This window comes from Balaenoptera musculus, chromosome 10, assembly GCF_009873245.2.
Source record: "Balaenoptera musculus isolate JJ_BM4_2016_0621 chromosome 10, mBalMus1.pri.v3, whole genome shotgun sequence".
Lineage (NCBI taxonomy): Eukaryota > Metazoa > Chordata > Mammalia > Artiodactyla > Balaenopteridae > Balaenoptera > Balaenoptera musculus.
Window position 1 is genome coordinate 93,792,920 of NC_045794.1, and position 15,985 is coordinate 93,808,904.

At 61.9% G+C, this 15,985-nt stretch overlaps 1 protein-coding gene across 2 annotated transcripts in view; it reads right to left on the bottom strand.

Moving 5' to 3' along the window:
• Positions 1-8,043: 8,043 nt before the first annotated feature.
• ELFN2 (extracellular leucine rich repeat and fibronectin type III domain containing 2) overlaps positions 8,044-15,985 on the bottom strand; it is a 52,855-nt gene continuing 44,913 nt past the window's right edge. For both annotated transcript variants that reach the window (XM_036864699.1, XM_036864698.1), the window contains one exon: positions 8,044-10,965. In XM_036864699.1, the coding sequence (XP_036720594.1) occupies positions 8,044-10,503 (2,460 nt within the window). In that variant the 5' untranslated portion in view covers positions 10,504-10,965. The remainder of the gene's footprint in view (positions 10,966-15,985) is intronic.

Here is a 15,985-nt window from a genome sequence, read left to right on the forward strand (position 1 = left end):
AAATGGACCACCAAGCAAGACCCTCTTGCAGCTGAGTGTCACAGGCGGTTTCGGGTCTGCAGATCGGTTACTCTTTGGAGAGATGTGGAAGGAGGCAATGAGGCCGAGGGTATGCTTCTGTGACCATCCCCTGCCTTAGCAGAGGGACCCTCAGCCCATCACCAGCTTCCACGGGCGTCCACTGGGCTCCTGTGGTCCTGGCGCCAGCAGCCCGGGTCCTGCTAATGGACCAAGGGGGCAGCAGCCTGCTAGGTGGCCCAGGTCTGCGCTGTTGCTTAGAAAGTTAGTCCACAAAGCACAAGCTCGAGTCTGGGTCTTCAGCCCTCCCGATAATTCTGTACAACTCTTGGTGCCCTCTCTTTAATCCTTCCCCAGCTCAGTTAGCTATAGAGAATTCCGTCGTCTGCAACAGAGCCCAGGGCAAAGTTGGTCAGTTCACAGCTATTGTGCCTCGCTAATAGAGGGGGGCCAGAAATATTGTTTGCAAGAGCGACTGGAGGAAGGGGTGGATGGGCGGGCTCCTTACAGGTTCTGGTAGCTCTCCAAACGACAGGGAGGGGCAGTTGTCGGAGGAGGTCAGGAAAAGGGAAGGCAAGAATCTTGAGGACAAGGACTTTCAGAGGCTACAACTTCCCATGTCTCCACCCCTGTCACTGTGACTCCCTCACACATGATCTTGCTTAGTTTGGCAAGAACCATGAGGACCCAAGACAAGCTGTCAGGGACTTGGGGGAGGGCTGTTTCAGCCCAAGAAAGGAGATTTGGGGTGGGGCTCCCGGTTCCGAGGGGAGCTAGGCAGGAATGGGTGTGGCAGACTTGGCACTGAGGAGAGAGGACAGACCAGCTGGGGTTCCAGGCCTAGCGGAAGAGAAAGGGGACCCAGGCCAGGCAGAGAGGCAGCCCTGGACCTCACGTGAAGGATGGACCGTGGAGATCCAGTCACAAATCCCTCCAGGCACCAGTGCGAGGGGACGCAGGTGAGCACTGAGTTAACCAGAGACCCTGCCATCCAGGCTCACACATCAGGACGTCTTGGGACCAAAGACAAGGGTGAAGGGGAGGACACTCCGAGAGCTAAGGGCCCGAGGAAGGAGACAGTAGCTGAGTTCCCCTAAGAGCAAGGCCGAAAGCAGGGCTAGGAATGGGGACCAGGTGAGCCACAGGAGGGCGATGGAAGAACAATGAATGTGCACAGAACCTTCGCCTCTGATTTGCATCAGGCACAAGGTCTCCTTTCTTGCAGGTAAAGAGCCCTGAGAAGGTGGCTCCTGGGGGCTGAGTCCTTAACCCTGTAGGAGACTGCAAATGCAGAGGCTGAGAAGCTGCAGATTGGGACCTGTAACCCAGGGAAGCGGGGTGAGTTGGGGCCAAGAGAGAGTTCAGACTCAGAACTGGATTCTCCAACCCCACAGTCTGGAAGACATTGAGGAAAATACCTCAGCTGCTGTGAAATCACCTTAAGTACTCTACTGTCAGGGAGCAGAACTTGAGGGCTATCCTGGAAGAAGGGGGAGCAGACCCCCATCCTCACAACAATGGCATGGGGAGGCCTCATGGATGGCAAGGGGAAGGCGGCTGGGCTGGGTGACCCTGAGCCTGAGCCAGGCTGGGGGACCCTAGGCCAGTTCCAACTGCAGGCCTGAGATGACAGAACTTGTGAGATTCCAATACCTGCTCCTCTGAACCCTCCCCCACAAACCTGCCCCCTATCCTCCTCCTGCCACGGTGCAAGTTCACAGTGAACCTTCCCTCAGGAAGCAGGACACGAGCTGCTCGGGAAGAACCAGTTAGCAGAGGGAGACCACGGCCCAGGCTGCAGCCACCTTGGGACAGTCGCACTGAGGGTGCTTGAGGGCAGCTTGGAGGGGACAGGAGGCCAGCTGCGGCTCCAGCCTGGGCCCTTCCAAGGAGCCCCTCCCCCCAGTCCACACCAACTCCCAGGGAGGCAAAAGGTTATCAGGAAAGGTCCATGGGCCAAGAGCCACCAGGGCCACAGGGCCTGCTGACCCCGGGGAGGGGCTTGCTGAACGCCTCCGTGTGGCATCACTCACAGGGGAAGAGCTCAGTGCCAGGGAGGCCAGTCGAAGTTCCCCTAGAGCAATCCGGGCTGAACCCAGGGGCTGCCCAGAGGAGGGCTGGCAGCAGTTGGAGAGCAGGGGTCTGGGAAGAGAGGGGGAGGGGCTCTGCCTCCTGGGAAGACACGGAGGCTGGGGCTTGGAGGTGGGCTCCGGGCTCCCCCCGCCCGAGCAAACGTTTGGCAGTTCAGCCTGAGGTCACCAGGTGAGGGCCCGAGCTCCGTGCCTGACCACAGAGACAAGTTGCATCTCTTGATCCCTGAGAAGGAGCACGGATTTTTGACAGCTGTGAACAAAAGGGCAGCAGACTGGTGGCGGGGGGAGGGCGGGGGACAAGGCAGGTAAGGGGGCCCAGGTCAGGGGCCCAGCGAGAAAAGGACGGCAGACGGGTTGGAAGAGGCAGGCAGTCTGGAAGTTGTCCTCGGCAAGGCCAGGGGACCTGCTTAGGGTCCTCCCGCATCACCCCAACCCTCTGAGGACGGAGAGCAGTTAGAGGCAGGCGTATGAGAAACTGGGGCCCTTGGACACTGACTAGGGGGCATAATCCCAGGAATCAGCTGAGACTTAAGTGATGCCCCAGTGCCCCTCCACCCCTAAGGTCTGGATCCAGTGATGGAGGCCAGGACACCAGGAAGGGGAGCGGGGGCACATGGCATACGGGCTTCCAGGTTTCCAGGGGGGAGAGGCCACGAGGCCCCCCCAGCCGGCTAGGCTTGGGGGTGAGAGGCACACTGACCCTTCAGTTCCCTGCTGGCCCACCCTGTCTGGTGGACACACTTCTTTTTTCCTTGACCAGGGGCGGGCATTGCCCATTTGATGGGCCCCATTCCTTAACCCTGAGTGTGAGGCTCTGGTGAGAAAGGGAGAGGGGAACCAGGCACCAGAAAGGGGAGGCGCTGGGACTCCAGCTTGCAGAGGGAGGGGTCGGCATTCAACAAAGACCTTGGCCCTCTTGTTTTAAATAAGAAATTTATTGCAAATATAGAAATTGATTCTCTCCATACAGGAATCTCCGAGTTGAGGAAAACAATTTCGTGCCATTCAGTTTAAAACAGGAAATCGGGAGGAGGGGGAGGCAGATATAGGGAAGAGAAAATAAATGAAGTTCCCCCCGCCCGACCTCAAAAAGAAGAAAAGGAGAGTTCAGGCCCCACCGAGGGAGGAAAGGTCCACACACAGCTAGGGTTCACAGGTTCGTAGCCCGGGGCCAGGAGCCCAACTCTGCAGACCCAAACCAGGTGCCAGGCGGCAGGGCAGGGCCGAGGGGCTGGCGGCTCCTTGGGGAGGGAGGGAGCAAGCGCGGACCCCCTCGGCCCTCCCCAGCCCTGTGCTTGTTTGGCGAGAGGCAGGGGAAGGAGGGGCCGCCCAGACCCTCTCACCCCACCCCATTCCACCCCCCTTCCTCTCCCTACTGCTGGGCAGCAGAGATGGACCTTTAACGGGGGGAACTCTGAAGCAGGCGTGAGAGCAAGGAGTCTAAATACTGGTTCTGTCTGAAAGGTGGGAGGATGGACGAGGAGCGGGGCAGCTCCTGGGACTGACGTGGCCGTGGAGCAGAAGTCTTGGCAGAGAGGAGATCAGCATCGCGGTCAGGCGAGCCCCGAACTTCACACTGGCCTGGCGGGCAAGCTTCAGCCCTGCCCCTTAAGCCCCGTGGGGGCCAGACACCCCAGGGCTCCCTCAGGAGTGGGGTGCGATGCTGCTAAACCGTGGGGTCCTCGCAGGGCAGGGCCAGGGTAGTGGGGGCACCCGAGGAGGTACTTGGGGACATCCAGCTCCTCCTAACCCTACTCCCTCCCTCCCGCTCCCGTCTCATCCTCCCATGGCCAGCAGTCTAATACTCTGACTCTGTCGTTCAGAGCTTGGCTGCCAGTCACCCCTGCCCTGAGGGCTCCCCAAGGCCCTCGCCCTCCGTCACCCTATCTTAATTCTCTGTGCAGTGTCCATCACTGGGGAACAGTTTGAGGTTGTCCCTTCACTGCATGTAAGCCCCTTATAAGCCAGGACCTGTCACTCTTGTCCCCCATGCCCGGGCCCCTTTCCTGGCCTCAGTCTGTCTTTAACTGGTTTCGAGACCTTAGAAGCTTTCCTTCCTTCCCCTTCCTGTGCCTCTGTTTCCCCCTCTGCTAAATGCCCAGGACGTGGAGGCGGGCAGGTGAGCAACTTCCTGCTGGGAACCATCGGAGCCCCTCGGCCAGGCCCAGCCTCTTCACCCTGCCTCTCTAGGGCTCTCCAGACCTACTCTCCCCAAGTGGGTCTTTCCACTCCCACTGACCCGCACACAGTCCTTTCCTGGCCTGGACACAGGCCACCACTGTCTTCCTGCTCTGTCCCCTAGGAAGGGTCAGAGGCGAGGGGCCTTCGGGCGGCCAATACAGGCCCCTCCTGCACAGGGGAGAAACAAGCCTGGGACCCCCAAGGAGGTGGCCGCCCCAGACTAAGCTTTCTTCCTGCCAGACCTCCGCTTTTCACTTCTGGAAGGCCATTAGCTCCAACAGAGGGTTCGCGGCCCCTATCTGTGCTCTCCAGGAGAGCGTGGACCCACGGGTGCCCCTTCCCAGGAACAGGCACCCAGGAGGCTCGAGAGATTCTGTGATAAGGGATGGCAAGCCTGGGCACGACCCAAGGCAGGTCCCAGGAGATCCAGGATGCGGCATACACATCTCCTCCAGCTGGCTCGCCCCCTCCACTCCACCAGGTCCCTCGTCCCTCCTCCCCGGTACTTTCCCTTCTCTCCTGGTTGCCTGCCCTCCTGGCCCACCCAGGCCATGGCCCAGGTCCACCGTGCTCACCTCCATTACAAACACAGGACCCGGGCCAGCCAGACTCCTTGACATAAATGTTCATTTGACTTTTCGTGACTATTTCGCCCTACCCCCCCGAGGAAAAATTATCCTGAACAGGACACAGGACACAGATGCAGGAAGGCCTCCAGGGTGAGCTACAGTGCAGTGGCCCCCTCCCCAGAGCTACGGCCTGGCCTGGGCAGCTGGGGGACCCTCTTCTGCCTCAAACATCTGTACGACCTGGGCTGTGAATGTCGGTTCACCTCTTGGGAGTGGAAGACCCTTGCGGTTAAGACGGGGATCTATCCTTTGGAGCGCCCTGAAGCTGGCCTGTCTGAGGTTTTTATAGGTCATCTTCAACCAGGAATGATGGGGGAATGAAGACGGCTCTGGCTCCTGCTGCCAGTATTCCGCCCCGAGGGCAGCTCTGTCTCCAGCGAGGCCAGGCCAACGTCAGGGGGGGACCCCTCCGCCTATAGGTTCCTCCCTCAGGGCCCCAAACCTCCCCGTAGGGCCACCCATGAAGCTCCAGGCTCTTGGCCTCCTGTACTCAGCAGTGTGCCTGACCCTCCCCACCCGGCAGCCAAATCACCAGACCCCCTCCCTCTTCGGGGGTCCTGACTTCTTCATCTGCAAAATGGGAGCAAGTGGGACAGAGGAGAGGTCCCCCCACGCTCCCTTCCCCGGGGCTGTCCTTCCCGAGCAAGGAAGAGGGCAAGGGGCCAGGCCACATGGGAGGAGAGGAGGCGGCACTTGTGGGCCCAACGTCCAGAAAGACAGGAGGTGGGTGTGGGGCGGGGGGCTGTGTTTTGGTGGCACCTGTTTTGGGTCTTTTGCAGAGCTGGCCCCTCCCCGCGTTTCAAGAGCTGCTTGTCAGATCACAACAGAGGGACTGTGGGAACGGGGGCGGGGCGGCGGGGAGGGGGGCAAGGGAGTCTGGACAAACTGGCACATACACGACAGATGTTTGCTCAGAAAAATACAGTAAAATCGTCATGCAAATATAACAGGGAATCTGCTTCCTCACATCACTGGCTTCTCGGCCTGCTTGCTTTTCTGTTTTGCCACTCCGGTCTGAGGAGGGGTTGGGGGGCAGGTTTTGGGGAGCCGGGGGAGGTCTGCTCTGCACGGCCATGCTGGCCCCCTCCCCTCCTCTCCCCAGGAGAACAGTCCTTTCTTTGCAAACGTCACCCCCAAAGTGAGCCCCGGGCTTGGTCCGTGCCCCAAGTAGGTGTGAGAGAGGGGCTGGGTTGAGCCCTAAGGTCCCCTCGCCCTCCACGGTCCTCCCCCAGGTCCTACAGGAACAGCACTAGCTTCCCTGTCAGAATCCCCCCCACAGTGCAGGTCTCGGTCCCCTCCCAGCAACCACCCTCACCCCACGGTCACACTCCCCAAATCTCAAGAAACCCAACTGGGTGACAGGCCAAAGGCAGGAGGGTGGGGAGAGCCAAGTGGGCTCCTTCCCCGCCTGAGGTGGGTGAGGCACCAAGGGGCACACGGGCAGGTGGGCAAAGCTACAGTCTCTCCGCCCCCCACTGGCCCACCTCCCATCCACAGGTGAAGGGACGGCCGACTCCAGCCCCTCAGCACCCCGACAGTGTTCAAGACCCCACGGTCTCAGGAACCCAGACCCACCCCCTTGCAGCTCGCCCCAGGAAGCCCCTAGCTCTGGAGAAACGCAGCCACCCCCTCTGGCCCTGCCCTCTCTCACCGCCCTCCACCACCCACACTGAGAGAGAGAACCCCCAAGAGCCCAACGGTCCCAACTGCCAGGCTCCGGGTTGCCATGGCGACAGAGGCTGGCCAGGGACGGGGAGGGGCCCCAGGAATCCAGCCTGCTCCTTCCCAGCAGGGGTGAGGTGGGAGTGCTCACCGTTTGTGCTTTGTTCGATGTTGGATGGGGGTCAGCAAGGGAGGAGTGGCCATTTCCACAGAAACATGGGAGCCCCTCAGGCCAGGGGGGTGGGGCAGGGATGGGCAGCCAAGGGGGGGTGAGTGGAAAAGCTCCGGAAAGCCCTCCTTCCTCTGGGCAGGCTGAGATGCTGCCCCGAGGGCCCGTGGCGGGGGTCGGGCCGGTGGGAGGCCAGGATGCGGGGGCAGAGGCAGGAAGGCCCCCGTGAGATCCCACCTCCCCACTGCCCCCAGGCATCACAGTTTACTGCTGCCCTTCTGGGACGAGCAGGGCTCCTGGAGGCCCAGAGAGGCTGGGGGGCCAGGGCGCGGGGCCTGCACCTGAGACGCAGTGGCTGCTGGCTCAGCTGCTCTCCTCAGACCCCATCGGCAGCTCTCAGGCTACTTGGAAGACACTTGAAGGGGGCTGGTGGACCGTCCCCGTATCTGCTCCTCCCCTGTCCACAGGACCTCCCACCTCTCCTGGGTGCTGGCGGTGGGGGGGGGGGTGTATGGCGCAGAGGCCCCTGTACGTGATGAATCACAGCTCCACGCTAGGGGGGGACATGGCCATGGGGCTTTCTAGAAAGGAAAAGCACCCTCCTGATTCTCACGTCCCACAGCCCCAGGAGACCACAGCTCTAGAACGGGTAGTGGGTGAACAGAGGGTGGGGGCCCCGGGGGAGCTCCTGGGGCTGGGGGATTGCACTGGGCCGGGAAGTTGGGAGACTGACTCTCACCTGCCATGTGACCCTGGGGTTAGCAATTCCTTTCTCTGGGCCTCAGTTTCCCCATCCATAAAGGAAGGAAACGATGCCCAATGTCCACCTGCTACTAAATCTCCAAGTGACCTGCCCCCCAGCTGGGGGGACCCTCGCCCTGCCCCAGGGGGGTTTCGGTCCATCCCCGCCCCGGGCTCCTTTGCCCCCAAACCTGTCCCTAGTCCCAGAGCCCCAGACCCCACACCCTCGTTTGGCTTCCTCGCCTGCCCGCCGGCCCCACCCAGCACGCACACCCCGGCAGAGTCCCTGGGCAGCACAGTAGAGACGACTGGTTTCAGTATCAGTGTGTAAACTTTAAGGAGAACATGTCTTTGTTTTCCTGTCCGGTATTGTCGGGTGGTGGTGGTTCACAGTCAGGTGGTGGTCAGGTGTGTGCGTGGGTGCGTGCGTGCGGGTGTGCGTGTACGTCCACTCCTTGGCCTCGGCCCCCAGCGCGCCCCGCCCGGCCGCCCGGGCCCTTCCCCGCGTGCCCCTGGCCCTCCCCCTCCAACCTCACCAGGGAGGAGAGGGTCACAGCTTCTGCTGGGCCGAGACCCCCTTCCAGTAATCGAGGATGTCGTGCAGGTCCTCGTCCTTGGCGAACTGGACCTTCTTGCGCAGGGCGTGGCCGGCGGCCATGTACACCTCCTCCCGGTGGTGCTTCTTGTAGGGCCGGAAGCGCTCCCAGATCTTGTGCGTGCTCTCGGATGAGTACTCAGGGCTGGAGGAATAACCTGAGTAGTAGTGTCTGGGGGAGAGCTGCGAGTAGGTGGAGTCCCGCTTGGTGCGGGTCAGCGGCTTGAGGAAGGACACACGCTGGCTCAGGCTGTCGGTGCCCTCCTCGTAGTACAGGGCCGGGAAGCTGTGCCGGTGCTCGCTGCAGTGGTAGGCGGGCTTCACCTCCAGGTGGTGGACGCCTCCGCCGCCGCTGCTCCCGCTGCTGCTTGCCGGCACCAGCGGGAGCCGGTCCAGCGGGCTGTTTAGGGGGCTGCCCTTCTCGATGTACTTGGAGTCGCCCTTGGCCAGCCCCGTGGCGGCCGGGTGATCCGGCACGTCCAGGCTGAAGACCTTGGCGCTCTTGATGGAGCCGCTGGAGGAGACGCTGCAGGTCTTGCGGGCCACGGCGGCATCGGCGCTCAGCTGGCGCTGCAGCGGGTGATGGGAACTCTCCTTGTAGGGAGGTGAGAGGAAGCTAGGCCGCTCCAGCCCCCCAGGGGTGGCAGTCGAGGAGGTGGTAGAGGCCGCAGGGAGGGACTGGCATTCGAAGGCCATCTCAGGGTCCCCGCCACCGCTGCCACTCCCCAGGAAAGAGGCCGAGTCCAACTTGAGGGCATCAATGCAATTGTTAATGATCTGGTTGACCTTGTCCACCTCCTTGGCGATGGTGGAGATCTCAGCGGCCGAGCCCTGGCCATTCTCCAGCTCCGGGAGGTCATCCTCGGGCCGGGCCAGGCCGTCGCCGCCCGTGCCCGTGCGCACCTCGATGTAGTTGCCCTTGGTGGCCACCTTGGGCGTGTCCAGCCCAGATTCCAGCCCCTTGGAGGTGGTGGGCTTCTCCCCGATCATGGAGGGGATGGAGGACATCCGGGACACGGGCAGCACAGGGGGCTCGCCCAGCTTCTGGGTGGCGTGGACGACGGAGCCGGCATCCACGTCGGCCCCGTAGCGCATCTCCAGGATGGTTTTCTTGACCTTGACCGACTTCTGCTTCTCCTCCTGCATGCGCCGCTTGCGCAGGCAGTAGTAGACGGCTCCCAGCACGATGACCATGCCGAAGAGGCAGCCCAGGATGGTCATGATGTAATGAGTGGTGGTGGAGGTGCTGGGTGCCAGGTCACCCGGGACCGGGTCCCTGGTGGTGAAGGTCAGGCAGGTGTGGTTGAAGCGGCGGCTGTTGCGCAGCGAGGTCACACAGAAGGTGTACTCGGTGTGCGCCCGCAGCTTGTCCAGCGTCACGATCTCCTTCTTGTTCTTGAGCGTCATGACGTCGGAGAAGTAGCTGTTGTTGTACTGGACCAGGACGTACATCTTGCTGTAGGGGTGCGGAATGATGACCACCAGGGTGGCCGAGGTGAAGGTGACGTGGTGCAGCTTGATGGCCGGCCCCGCCGAGGCGTCCGTAGTGGACGAGGCCGGTGGCTCCACCGAAAGGATCTCGTCGGGGTTGAAGCCCGAGTTCTCGTCGGGCTCCCTCTGCGCGTCGGTGGAGTAGGGCGTGGGGTGGCTCGCGGGCCGGGCGGGCAGGGAGCCGTTGCGGCACTTGGCCTGCAGCACGGTGATGGCGTTGAGGCTGTGGTAGGGCCGGGGCACCAGCAGCGGGTAGCCGGCGAACTCGCGCGGAGACTCGCACTGCAGGCGGTCGTAGTTCTTGGTGACATTGTTGAAGACCACGAGCCAGGCCAGGAAGCCGAAGAGGTCGCACTCGCAGTTGAAGGGGTTGCCGGCCAGCTCGCACACCATGAGGCTGGCCAGGCTGGCGAAGGTGGCGCCGTCGAGGCGGCTGAGGCGGTTGGAGGACAGGTCGATGCTGATCAGGCTCGGGCACTCGGAGAAGGCGGCGGGCGTCACCACCTCGATAAGGTTGTGCTGCACGAAGAGGAACTGCAGGCGGCCCATGCCGCGCAGCATGCCCTCGGTCAGGTTGCTAAGCTTGTTGTAGCCCAGCTGCAGCACCTGCAGGCTCGACTGGCCCAGGAAGGCACCGTCCTCGATGTAGGAGATCTCGTTCTTGGTGAGGTTGAGGTCGGTGAGGTTCCCGAAGCGGTTGAGCGAGGAGTAGAGCACAGCCTTGAGCTTGTTCTCATTGAGCCGCAGGTCGTGCACGGTGCTGTTGATGTGCTGCGGGATGGTCTCGTAGGGCGGCTGGTTCTGGCTGCAGATGGCCAGCCACACGTAGCCCTTGTCGCCCTCGATGAGCCAGCAGTCGGCGCGCACGGCGCCCGGCCGGCACACGCACAGCAGCGCGGCCGCGCACAGCCCCAGGCGCAGCATGGCTCCGGCCGCGGCCTCCTCACAGGCCGGGCTCGGGGTCGGGGGCCGGGGCGCAGGTGGCCTAGCGGCCAGAGGCTGGGGCCGGCAGCACAGTCCTCCCTGGGGCCGCCACCATCTTGGGGGCGACCCCCAGCTTGGGGGCCCCAAGCGAGGCAGGCAGAGCCAGTGCCAACTGTCGGGGGGCTGCTGGGGTGCTACCCGCAGGTGTTGGGCGCCACGGCCAGGCCAGGGCCACGGGGGCTACGGGCCCCACAGTCTGCTTCCCCGAGGTGCTCCTCTCCTGCGGGAGGGTGTCCAGGCTCTCAAGGCTTGACTTCCTCTCCCTCCTCCTCCTCCTCTTCCCCCTGGGATTCTGGGCTCAGAACTTCAGACGACTCCCACAGGAGGCTGGAGACCGGAGCTCTGAGGGGGGAGCGCGAGAGACGGGGACAGGAAGGAAGAGACCCATCTGTCACCTGGTTCCTGAAAGGCAGCACCGAGGGGGTGACAGATCAGTGTGAAGGCTCAGAGCAACCCCACTAAGCTCCAGTGCAGGCCCCCAGTCCCTTTTCCACCCCCTCCCGGGGGGTTCCTGTGCCAGCAGCACGCTGGGTCCCTGTTACATAAAAGAAGGGGGGTGGTCGGGGGAGGAGGGGGCCGGAGGACATGGAAGGAGGGAGACCAAAGAAACAAGGGAGGGGGAGGGAGGAGGGGATAGAGTCTGGAGCCAGTGGGCAAAGAAGGGAGACAGAAGAGTTAACAGGCCAGATTCATATACACACACACACACACACACACACACACACGCGCGTGCCCCAGCACACTAGTGTCCACACGCATCCACCTGCCTGCACAAAGACCCACAGGCCCCCACGTGAGCCAGAACTCCATGGCATGCTCACATCGACAGGTGTATACACACACGCACACCTACAGTCTTGTGTACAACAACACGCCCATACACACATGGCCACGTACCCAAGCAGCCACCCTCCAATCCGGAACAGAGTTAAGAAGCCCAGCAAAATGCCTCCTCTCCTCCATGCCCAAAGATAAATAATTCATTTGTTGTGTAACTGCTCCTGTTCCAAAAATAATTCCCTTGTCTCGGCTTCCAAGGAGGAGGGGGAGCAGAGCAGCATGGCTGTGGGCCCCCCAGGCAGGGGGAGGCATAGAGGCTGGGGTCTCCCGCAGTGGGAGGGCACAAGATGAGCTCATCCTGCAGGCAAGAGCAGAGCCAAGGGAAAGAGAGGGTGAGAGTCTGGGAATCCAGACACACCCTCCATAGCCCCTCCTCAAAGTGCTTTCCGGTAGGGGGCCCGGATCCTGCAGGGGATGCCTCAGGCAGAAGAAGCCAGAGTCCTCCGGAATCCTGTGACCAAAGCCCGGCATCCCCTCAGTGGCTGGGAGAGTCAGAGGCCCAGAGAGGAGCAGTGACTTGCCCAGAGACACACACCACAGCCTGGGCCAGGATGAAGGCTCCAGAGCCAGCAGGAATCAGGAGGCCTGGAGCCCCACCCGCCCCGCCTGATTAGCCAGATGGAGCACACCACCTCTGAGCCTGTTTCCACAACTACAAAGTGGGGACCAAGCCCCTGCCTGGCCATCTGATGGCGGGAGAAGTAAGGTAAGCCACGCTGCCCGTGCTCAAGATGAAGAGGGTCAGGGGAGGTAGTGCAGGGCTCCCAGCCCACAGACCCTCACTTTCCAAGTGGGGAAACTGAATCTCAGTCTGGGGTGGACTTGCCCCGGTCACCCAGCAAGCCAGACACGGCCCCTCATCCAGATCAGTTTCTAACTCATACCCAGTGCTCTCCTGACCGCGAGAAGAACTCGGTCCTCCCTCCCTCCGCCCTGGGCACTGGCCAGGGATGTGAAGATTAGGCCAGAGAAATCCATGTTTGGATAAAGAAAGCAGAAGACTGTTCACAAGGGCCACCTCTGCCTCCTGCTCCTCCTCCCGGGAAACTCCAGGAAAAAGAGCACTTTAAGAAACAAATGTGAAACCTTTGCTGTTAAAGCAAAACCAATTTACAGCCCTGAGCCCCAGAGGGCTGGAACAGAGGAAAGGGAAGTGGAGAGGGAGAAAAGTCCCCAAAGAAGCCCAGGCAGGCAGTTTTTGTTGAGGTGGCAAGTGAACAGGGTGTCCAGGTGACCCCTCGGGTGAAAGGCTGATGCAGCGTCAGAGGCTGTGATGATCAAGATCTCCAGGGGAGTCCGCCTCACACCTCCCCGTCCCCTGCAGGGCCGGCTTAGGCTGAGAGGCCGGACAGGGGCAGGGGAGGGGATAACCACGAGGCTGTCGGCCAAGAAGGGGACAAGGACAGGCAACGGAGAGCATTTCTGTCCTTGGCTGTGCCATGAAAATTCTCAGGGTTGGAGTCGGGATACCGGGGCTCCCATCCGACGCGGCCGCTGGCTCCTAGGGGGCCTCAGGCCAGCCCTACCCCTCTGGTGGCTTCAGTTCCCCTCCCCCTCAGGCAGCAAGGCTGCAATGGAGGAGGCTGAGTTGCCAAGTTTGCCCTATCAGAGAACCCTCTGTCTGCACCTCCTCTGGCTGGGAATGTCTGGGGACCGCATTTGTATGCAGGTGACACGCAGGTGTGCGCTGGCTCAGAGCACTGGGGCAGGGGTGTGCTGACGTATACAAGTAGACGGGTGTGCAGGCCGGCGGGTGTGCACACATATGCCCGTGTGCCCAGGATGTGTGCCTGCCTGGCCAGCTACAGGAGTGAACGTAGGAGTGAATGAGGGCGTGCCTGTGTGTGGAGGGGTGGGAAGGGATGCATGTGGAGCGTCTCCGGGGAACACAGGCCCGCACTTGCCTGTATGTCGACATGTTCAGCGCATGTGTGGCCCACATGAGTGCGTATGTATGTATATGCACGAACAACTTTAGCCGCATCGAGCCCCCCCCATCCTCAGATCTGAGTTGCTCAAACCATCACCAGCTCAGCCAGACCCAGCAGCTGTCAGGCAAAGCTGAGCTGGCCAGACTCTTGGAAATCCCAGACCATGCTGAGGGTGTAAGAAGAGGCGAAGGGGAAGGGAGGGGAGTAGGAGAAGGCGCCCAGACTTGGAGAGGCTGCACTAGTCCAGTCCTGCCTCTTCCCTTCCCGAAAAGTTCAGGGGGTACAGTGGCCCCCATGCCCCTAACCCAGCCCCTCTGAGCGCTGCCCAACTGGGCCCTCAAGGTGACCCCGCCCTCTCTGCTGCTGCTCCTGGTCTCCGGCTCCCCCCACTCCCCGCCCCCCACCCTCCCCCATGACTCAGAGTGGGGAGGAGGCTCCCCCTCACCCCGTCCCGTGTGCGTCAGCCGCCTGTCCCTGTCCCTGGGCTGCCTGCCCACCACCTGTCGAGGCCTGACGCATCCAGGGACGGAAGACAGCAAGGCCGCGAAGACGCTGACAGCAGCACTTGGCCCCCCGCCCGGCTGCACACCCACTCCAGGTGTGGGGAGGGGCGTGCCGGCCGCCGAGCTATCAGACCTGGGGCTGAGGGTCCTGGGGGTCAGGCCTTCCCCTGCTCCCACGGGAGTGATGCCCCAGCCCAGACACCAGTGGGAGGAACAGGGCCCTACCCACCCCAGCACACCTGGGGGCTGGTGAGAGAGAGAAAGGAAGTGAGGGAGCTGCAGACAGGAGGCGAGGGCTGAGGAGGAGGAAAAAGCCAAAATCTGGAGACAGCTGAGCAGGGAGAGGCAGAGGAATAGAGATAAATGGAGATGGCGCGTCGGAGACAAAGGAATCGATCGGCAGAAAAGCACAGCGAGATGACAAATATGGGGGGTGCGAGGGAGGGGGACACAGTGCCTGCCGCTCACTCCACGCACCCATCCAGGGGCCAGATGAGCACCGGGCCTGGCTGAGCCACCGAAGTGCAGCCTGTGACCAGCCCAGGAAGGGGGTGGGGAGAGGCAGGAAGCAGGTGTTGGAAGCAGAGGCCTTTTCTGCCTAGGACCCAAACGGTGCTAAACCTGGGAGGGTGTGGCCACCCCGGAAGCAGGCTGTGGGCCAGTGGCCAGGGCACAGGGCCTGAGGGGGCAAAGAGTAGCGCTCCCAGGGGACCTGGCCTCAACGGACCCCTCCCCCAATGCCCCACCCCGCTCCCACTCCCCCAGGTGTCACGTAATGAGTGAACTCTGGCCAGAGGGGGAGCAGGCCCAAAGTGCCCAACCAGCACCTTTCCAAGGGTCCCTCTCTCCTGCCACCACAGAGAGAAGGAATGTGGTGAAGCTGGGGGGCAGCGTGCCGTCGAGGGATCTTGGGGTGGAGGGATCCCCGTCTAGCAGGCTACACAGAAAATGTCAGCTACCGTTGTTCATGAGGTTTTTCTCATTATTTCCTCACAACCCTCATCACCTAAGATTAGGGTTCCCTGGGACTCAGGCTCCCTAACCCCCTGGGCCACAGACCCCTCCACTGCAGGCTGACCCCCAAGCTCCCCAGTCAGAGGGGAGCCTTGACCTCTCCGCCCCAGGCTGTGGAGCTATGAGGGCCAGGGGGTCACGGGGCTGCTCCCCCTGCCTGGGCTGGGCAAGAAGATGGACAGGGTGAGGTCTGCCTGTGTGCCCCCCGGCTGAGGGCAGATGGGGTAGGGAGTGGGGAGGCAGAGGTCAGCAGGGAAGATGCGGGGCCGGCCGGCTCTGAGACCTTGGGTGAGTTGCAGGCCCCCTCCAAACCTCAGTTTCTCCACCTGTGTGACAAGGTGAGTGCCTCCCATCACCCGGGGCTCCCACGAAATCCCAGAACATAGTGGAGACAAACACGCTCTGTGTAGGGCAGGAGGCCCGGCAAATGCACGGCCCCTGCTCATAAGGTCATACTCCCGCAGGATGCTGGTGGGGTCCAGGGAGTGGATGGGGGAGGTGCGGTCCATGTTCCGACCTCCCAGGAGTGGGACATGAGGCTTAGCCAGGGAAATCTCATTTGCAGCAGCTGATCAGCCCTGGCATGGGCTCCTCCCTGGTCCAGGCTGGCCAAGGCTCTCTAAGGTGCCATTGACACTGTCCGTGTCAATGCCATTACCCAGGATTACGAGGACCGAAGACTCCTGGGGCCCAGCCAGAACTCGATAGGCGGGCAGCCACATCACCTCTGCTGGAAGCACAGCACCAGGCCAGGGGTCCCAGAGATGGGCCGCCACCACTCCACCCTCCGGGACAAAGCCTGCCACCCCCTGGGAACTGGATGCCGGGTCTTGTAGCTGCCTCCACCTCACCAGGGCTCCTCGGGCAGACTGCTCTGGGCCTCGGTTCCTCATCTGTAAAATGGGATAATTATACCTTCGCCACTGAACTACTGTATGGTAAGTGAACCATTTGGATTTCTGGTGCAAAGAGCCCCAGCTGCAGGACAGAGAGGAAAAAGCATGGATGTTGGAGGCAAAGGGTCCTGGTATTGAATGCTGAGCTGTGTGACATAGAGCACATTAATTAACCTTTCGGGACTTCAGTCTCCTTGTCCATAAGATAGTCGCCGCTACCCTTTACTCAATGGCTCAT